Source organism: Henckelia pumila, chromosome 4 (genome assembly GCF_033568475.1).
Source record: "Henckelia pumila isolate YLH828 chromosome 4, ASM3356847v2, whole genome shotgun sequence".
Classification (NCBI taxonomy): Eukaryota; Viridiplantae; Streptophyta; class Magnoliopsida; order Lamiales; family Gesneriaceae; genus Henckelia; species Henckelia pumila.
In genome coordinates, this window is record NC_133123.1 from 212662440 (window position 1) to 212669850 (window position 7411).

Here is a 7411-nt window from a genome sequence, read left to right on the forward strand (position 1 = left end):
ACACAGCCGCACTTGCAGCAAAGGATGCAGTTGCTCAGTACCTGGAATCCCGTAAGCGCAAAAGCACCAAGAAAAAAGTTCAGAGTGAGGGTTCATCATCTCGTGATCCTAATAAAGAAAACCCAAAGAAAACTAAGTCTAAAGTAAATGACAAAGATCCTGAGGGGACCAAGAAAAATACTACTTAGAAAGACACGTGAAGAAAGTGTTCACACAATTCATGAAACCTCTGACGAAAACAAAACCACTAATCCAACACGGAAGTATGGATCTCGCACATATGAAACTGAAGAGAATTCGTCAGCAATCTTGTCGTCACGTCGAAGCCCCTTCACTGATGACATCCTATCTAAAGCGCTACAAAAAGGGGTCAAAATCCCCAGCTTACCTGAGTTCGATGGAACGAGTGATGCCCAAGATCATATTGACAAGTTTTACATGAAAGAGGATTTGTATGACATTACAGATGCTGCTTACTGTAAAATTTTTCGAACAACATTATCAGGAAGAGAACTCACATGGTTCAATAAGCTACCCTCTGGATCTATTGCCAATTTGGAGCAACTTACTGACTGCTTCATCCATCAATTCTCAATTAACAAGAAATACCCAAAAACAGCAGCGTATGTATTCACAATCATTCAGAAAGAAGGGAAAAGTTTGAGGGACTATGTTCGGCGGTTTACTCACGCGGTTCACGAAGTCTTACACATGAATCATGATTTGTTAGCTGGAACAATGCAGCAAAACTTGCGCCATCGGAAGTTCAAGGAATCAGTAGTGGGAAGGCCGCCCAAAACCTAGAGAAATTATCGGAAAAGAGCTGAGAAATACATACGGGTTGAAGAATCTGTATAGCCACACTACTTGAATAAAAGAAAGAGAGAATAATATAAACAAGATATTAGAAAGCGAGACGAGAAGCGAACAGTATAGAGCCCACGCATCCAGAATATACCCCTCAATGCACGTCTGACCGATATACTGGTAGTGGCTGAAAAACAAGGATTGTTGCGTCCCCATTCTCCAATGCAGAATAATCCAAAGCGCCAACGTTTGGACAAGTACTGTCATTTTCATAAAGATAAAGGTCACATACTACAGAATATTGCTTCAGTTTGCGAGCAAAAATTGAAAAATTCATAAAACGCGGACATTTGGAGAATTTTGTGGACAAGTCCCGCGGTGAGAAGCGAGATGACAGGCATCGGGACGAACAACCAAAACGTGACTATCAAAAGCGGCATGATGAAACTGGGAAACAACATGAACGAGCTGATGAAAATTTTCCCACTAGAGGAGTCTTCACCGGAATCACTGGGGGGCCTTCTTGTGGCGACTCGAACAATGCAAGAAAAGCCCTTCTGCGGACAGCAAAAGGAACCAACAATTTATCTAGCCCCACATCCTTGCCGATGTATGAAATTGGAACCATCCAAGATGGATTATCGTTCAGTGACAAAGATCTGGAAAACCCTCGGGGTACCTATAATGATGCTTTAATTATCTTAGCCAAAATCTCCAATTTTTGGGTAAAGAAAATTCTAGTGGATTCAGGAAGTTCGACCGACATAATTTTTCATGATGCATTCGTCAAGCTGGGTATTAGCAATGCACATTTAACACCAGTAAACACTCCACTAGTTGGGTTTTTCGGAGAAGTATTTGAAGCGTTAGGAGAAGTAACGCTTCCTCTTTCCTTGGGTTCTTACCCCAAACGGTCTACTAAGATGGTGAAATTTCTCGTAGTAAAGTCTTCATCTGCATACAATGTGATCTTGGGACGACCAAGTCTCAATATCTTCCAAGCCATCGGATCGACCTATCATATGAAGCTAAAGTTTCCAACTCCGGGAGGTATAGGAGAAGCCGTTAGAGATAACTTTTTGGCCAGAGATTGTCATGCAGTGACTCAACGAAGTTCATCAGGAAATCGGAAAAGACAAGTTTCTAGTGAGGAAAGAGCACCAAAACCCGAAAAAATTTTGCGTGAAAACGGGATACATTTGGTGGATGAAGAAGCTGAGAGAAAATAAAGAATAATAGCAACCAAAACTCTAAAACACGTGGAAATCATTCCAAATGATCCCAAGAAGACACTGAAGATCGGGACCAAATTACCTCCTGAATTGGAAGAGAAATTGAAAAATTTCCTCGGTCGCAAATTGGACGTGTTTTCCTGGGGTGATGAGCCTCTACCCGGAATACCTCATGAATATGCACTCCATAACCTCCGTGTTGATCCGAAAATGAGACCGGTGAAACAAAAGAAAAGAGCATTTGGCCCAAAAACAAATCGACATATAGCCGCTGAAGTGGAAAAACTCTTAGCGGAAATATACATCCGGCCAGTTCATACCCAGATTGGCTTGAAAATGTTGTCTTAGTACCAAAACCCGGAGAAAAATGCAATTTATGCATAGATTTCACTGATCTCAACAAAGCATACCTCAAAGATCCATTTTCACTCCCACGAATTGACTTGTTAGTCGATTTGACAGCAGGATGCGAGCTGCTCACTTTTATTAACTTGTATCAAGGATACAATCAGATCGGTCTAGCACCAAAAGACCAGGAAAAAGCAAGTTTCATCACTGATAGCGGGATTTATTGCTATGATGTTATGTCGTTTGGGCTGAAGAATGCTGGAGCTACCTATCAACGTCTGAAAATACCATGTTCAAACACTTGATCGGACATAACATGGAAGTTTATATAGATGACATGCTCGTCAAAAGTACCCATGCATCTAATCACTTGAAATATCTTGGGTAATTCTTTAGTATACTCAAAAAATACAGGATGAAGCTTAATCCGGATAAATGCACTTTTGGCATACGAGGAGGAAAATTCCTTGGTTACATGGTGTCAGAATGAGCAATAGAGGCCAACCCTAAAAAAATTAAATCAATTTTGAACATGAATCCTCCGAAAAGTGTGAAAGGCATCCAGGAATTAACAGGACGTTTGGCCGCCCTCAACCAATTTATTTCAAGATCTGCAGACAAAGGGTTACCATTCTTCAAACTGTTGAGGAGTGGAAAAGGTTTTCGATGGACAGAAGAGTGCCAGCAAGCATTTGACGAGTTGAAAAGGCATCTAACTTCTCCGCCATTTTAGTAAAACCAAAGGAAGGTGACACCCTGTTGATTTATCTAGCAATATATGCGGAGGAGGTAAGTGCAGTATTGGTCTCTGAAGTTGAACGTGAGCACAAACCAGTGTATTATATCAGCCGAACTTTACACGGAGCAGAATTAAGATACACAAAGATCGAGAAACTGGAAATGGCTTTGGTAACTGCAGCGAGAAAACTACGTCCTTACTTTCAGTCTCATACAATAATTGTACTCACCAATCATCCTCTCAAACAAATTATCTCGAGTCCTAAAGCATCAAGAAGAATGGTTAAGTGGGCTGTCGAACTGAGCCAATATGGAATTGAATATCGCTCGCGTCCAGCGATTAAAGCATAGATTCTGGCTGATTTTCTAGTAGAGATGACAGTAACTTAAGAAGAAAGCTCCACCCCGAAATGGATGGTTTATGTAGACGGTTCATCAACCTCTACAGGAAGTGGTGCAGGTATAGTTGTGGAGAGCCCACAGGGAGATAAATTTCAATATGCCATCAAATTTATATTCCCTGCAACGAATAATGAGGCAGAATATGAAGCTTTCATCATGGGAATTAAATTGGCCCTATCGGTAGGAGCAAAAATAATGACGATACATAGCGAATCCCAACTTATTGTCAGTCAAGTTAATGGAAATTATGAAGCGAAGGAAGATAAAATGTTTGGATACCTCACTCAAGTGAATGAGCTTCTCTCACGTTTGGACAGCTACGATGTGAAACAGATGCCTAGAATGGAAAATGAGTCAGCGGACCGCCTGGCCAAGTTAGCAAGCTCTTTGGCCAACATTGATAATAGGAAAATAACATTCCTAACATACGGCAAGGAAGAAACTGATGAAAGTAATGTTACAATCTTCTATTCTGACAGCGAAAAACCTAGTTGGAAAGATGAAATAATCGACTATTTAAGACGGGTTAACCTACCTGCTAACCAAGTCGAAGCTCAAAAACTTATAGTGAGAGCTGCTCGGTTCACAATCATTGACAGAGAACTGTATAAAAGAGGTTTCTCGTCACCTTACCTAAAGTTCCTAACGCTAGCCAAAGGAAACTATGTGCTCCGTGAAACTCGTGAAGGAATATGTCGAAATCACTTAGCCGACAGAGCTCTCACGGGGAAAGCATTATGCCAAGATACTTATGGCAAACAATGAATCAAGATGCTATTGAGTTAGCGAAAAATTGTCACGCATGTCAAGAGCATGCTAACTTCCATCACCAGCCGGCTACAATCTTGCAGCCCCTATAAATTCCTTTACCTTTTGCTCAATGGAGAATGGATTTGGTAGGTCCTTTTCCTCCTGCTACCGGACAAAGAAAATTTCTGATAGTTGTTGTGGATTATTTCACCAAATGGGTCGAAGCTGCACCATTGGCCAAAATATCTGAAAGAGAAGTAATCAATTTTTTATGGAAGAATATAATATGCAGATTTGGCATTCCCCAAACCTTGGTTTCAGACAATGGAACTCAATTTTCGAGAGCGGAGATAAAAGACTGGTGCAAAGGACTCTCCATCAAACAGTTCTTCACTTCTGTCGGGAATCCTCAAGCCAATGGGCAAACCGAGGTCACAAACCGAACCATTTTACAACACCTCAAAGCACGCCTAGGAAATGCCAAAGGAAAATGGGTGGATGAGTTGCCAAGTGTTCTATGGGCATATCGAACCACTCCACACTATTTAACTAGAGAATCTCCTTTCAACCTAGCCTACGGAGCGGAAGCTGTGGCTCCTGCCAAAATTGGAGAGCAATCATGACGAGTGAAATAGTACACTTCATCTGAGAATAACCAAGCCCTCTGAATTTCATTGGACTTGGTGGATGAACTGAGAGATTAAGCTTTGACACGAGCCGAGAGATATCGAGCTTGTATGACTAAAGCATACAATGACAGAGTCAAACCAAGATCTTTTCAAGTAGGAGACCTGGTCTTGAGAAAATCTGATATTTTGAAGTCTGTGGGTAAATTGGACCCAAAATGGGAAGGCCCGTACAAAGTAATTGAGATTGTGAAGATGGGAACATATCGCCTCCAACATTCAGATGGAAGAACACTTTCCAGACCTTGGAACGTGGCCAACTTGAAGAAGTTTTATGCATAAATTGCAACTTTCTCCAATATTAAGCTATATTTACCTTTTTGTTATTAGCATATTTTCCTTATGTTTTCATATTACAATTTTGTGATGCATTTTTCAACTAATTTTATTATTTTATTATATAAGCAGATTACTTTGTCGAAAGAATATCATATCTCCTCTCCTATATTAACGCTTACTTACGACATAAACGTCATAGACCCTACAATCATAAAAAAAATTCCCAACAATAAGAGGCTTGGCCAGGCCCATGGGAAATTTGAACTTATGATGCTGTAAGAGGTCAAGACGAAATAATAATATTATAAGTCCCGGGATACCTCACAACGCACCAAGTGGGTTTAGGACTTCCCCATGAGACAAAATCTTGGGAGACTGATCCCCTCCCAAGTACTCCAATATTAAAACGATAGTATTTTATTCATCAAACAAGTATGCAATAGAAACTTCAAAATGCAAAGAGATATGATAATCGACAAAATTGAATATATATTAAAAAAAAGGAATACTTGTTCTTCCTTTGTTCCTCCACCAACTGCTTATGCACTCAAAAAGAGCAAACAAAGTTTTGGACTTCAAAGTCTTTATTATAAATAAAAAAATTGCCCAAAAGTGGCAAAAAATAATAAAACTAAACTATTCCACGGCTCCAAAAAGTAGTCTCCACTCAGTTTCGACACACACCCGTCATCTTTATTGATTGTATAAGCTAAAAATTCGAGCGCAAAGCTTCAATCATCTCCTCGTCACCCAAACCTCCCAATAAATCTCCCAAGGGTGGGTCCAAGTCATCCTCAACTCTTGTAGTACTAGGCTCCAGAATTTTAGGGTGAATCATGATAATAATTTCCTCCGGAACTAGTTTAGTATTCCGTAGTTCTTTGCGACAATACACTACAATTTCATCATGAATAACGATCGCCCGTTGAATCACTTCATCTCTAAAAGTTGTGGACTCTCGATAGACTTCAATTGCTTTTTCTCCGGTACTTCGCAAAAGATTCTTGCCTACCGTCGACTTGAGAAAAGTTTCTCCGGTCTCCGATTCACGGGAATATTTCCCCCTAAGTTCCTCCATCTCCTAGCACAATGCATCATATTTTTTGGAATTCTCTTCAAGCTCCTTTTGTGACTTGAGAAAATCGTCGCGAGCCTTAACACCTTCCTTGCCAATTCTTTTGCACTCTCCCCTTAATGACGTTATTTCTTCATCCAACCTCTTATCGGAATTTCGGGATCTCTCTTCTCGAAATTGAAAAGTATGGGCGAGCGATTTTAACATTTGAAAATAATATTTACAACATTTTGAATATGTATTCGGACATGTATAAAGAGTTCATTTAATAACTCTAACATATTCTAATGGTTATTGGAATGGACTACCCAACATTCATCTTCTCCAACAGCTTTCTTCCACCTTTTCTTGAACTAATTGTTTAATTTAATCATGCAATTTTTCAACCTGCAAATATCAAATTCCACGTAGTTTCTCAATTTCATCACTTTTCTAACATGGGATTTTACGAAACATGCTAATTACAAAGTCTAGTATTGAAAACCAATGGAGACTTAAGAAACAAATACAATCCTATCCAAATATGAAACAAAATAAAGACAACATATCTAGGAGACTATATATAAAGATAAGACGAAACATCGATCTCCCATTGCATCGAATTAACTGGTCATAATCTAAGATAAATAATAGAACTCTTTGATGTGTTCATCACCATGATGATTAATCATTAAGCAAGAACATAAAAATAACCCAAAAGATAAAAGAGAAAGAACCTGCTTATGAGAATTTATGAAGATGTACCATTTGTATTGACCTACGGGTAACAAAAAAGGCATGGTAAAAACACAATTACCCTTTGAATCATCCAGCATATCAGCCAACATTTTGTCCTCATCATTCGCCATTCAACCTTCATTACAAAAATATATCCACAAGATTAAACATGTCACAAACCAAAACCATTTCTGCAAATTGATCTAAATAATTCTTCAAGATCTTCTAGTATTTCCATTAATTATAATTTTAATAAAACAAAATATAGCAAGAAGTTATTCGGTTCCTATAATATACAAATAACAGCTTCAACATGCACGACTTTTCCATCTTCCAAAATCTTGCTATTGATTTGTGTTCTTGGCCTCTGAACAAGA

At 39.2% G+C, this 7411-nt stretch overlaps 2 protein-coding genes across 2 annotated transcripts; both read left to right on the forward strand.

Annotated features, from left to right (window-relative positions):
• The first annotated feature begins 438 nt into the window (after nt 1-438).
• Nucleotides 439-2036, forward strand: LOC140862735 (uncharacterized). Its single transcript, XM_073265772.1, has 2 exons — nt 439-764; nt 1118-2036. Exons 1-2 carry the CDS (start codon nt 439-441, stop codon nt 2034-2036), a joined length of 1245 nt encoding a protein of 414 aa, XP_073121873.1.
• A 1503-nt stretch (nt 2037-3539) lies between these two features.
• LOC140862736 (uncharacterized) lies at nt 3540-4292 on the forward strand. The gene has a single exon (XM_073265773.1). The coding sequence runs from the start codon at nt 3540-3542 to the stop codon at nt 4290-4292; it is 753 nt and encodes a 250-aa protein (XP_073121874.1).
• Nucleotides 4293-7411: the final 3119 nt, after the last annotated feature.

Excerpts from the sequence above, each read along its gene's own strand:
- LOC140862735 (XM_073265772.1), top strand. The coding sequence starts at position 439 with ATGAAAGAGGATTTGTATGACATTACAGATGCTGCTTACTGTAAAATT. Across the intron at positions 765-1,117 it reads CAAAACTTGCGCCATCGGAA|TTTGCGAGCAAAAATTGAAA; the intron begins GTTCAAGGAATC and ends ATATTGCTTCAG.
- LOC140862736 (XM_073265773.1), top strand. The coding sequence starts at position 3,540 with ATGGTTTATGTAGACGGTTCATCAACCTCTACAGGAAGTGGTGCAGGT.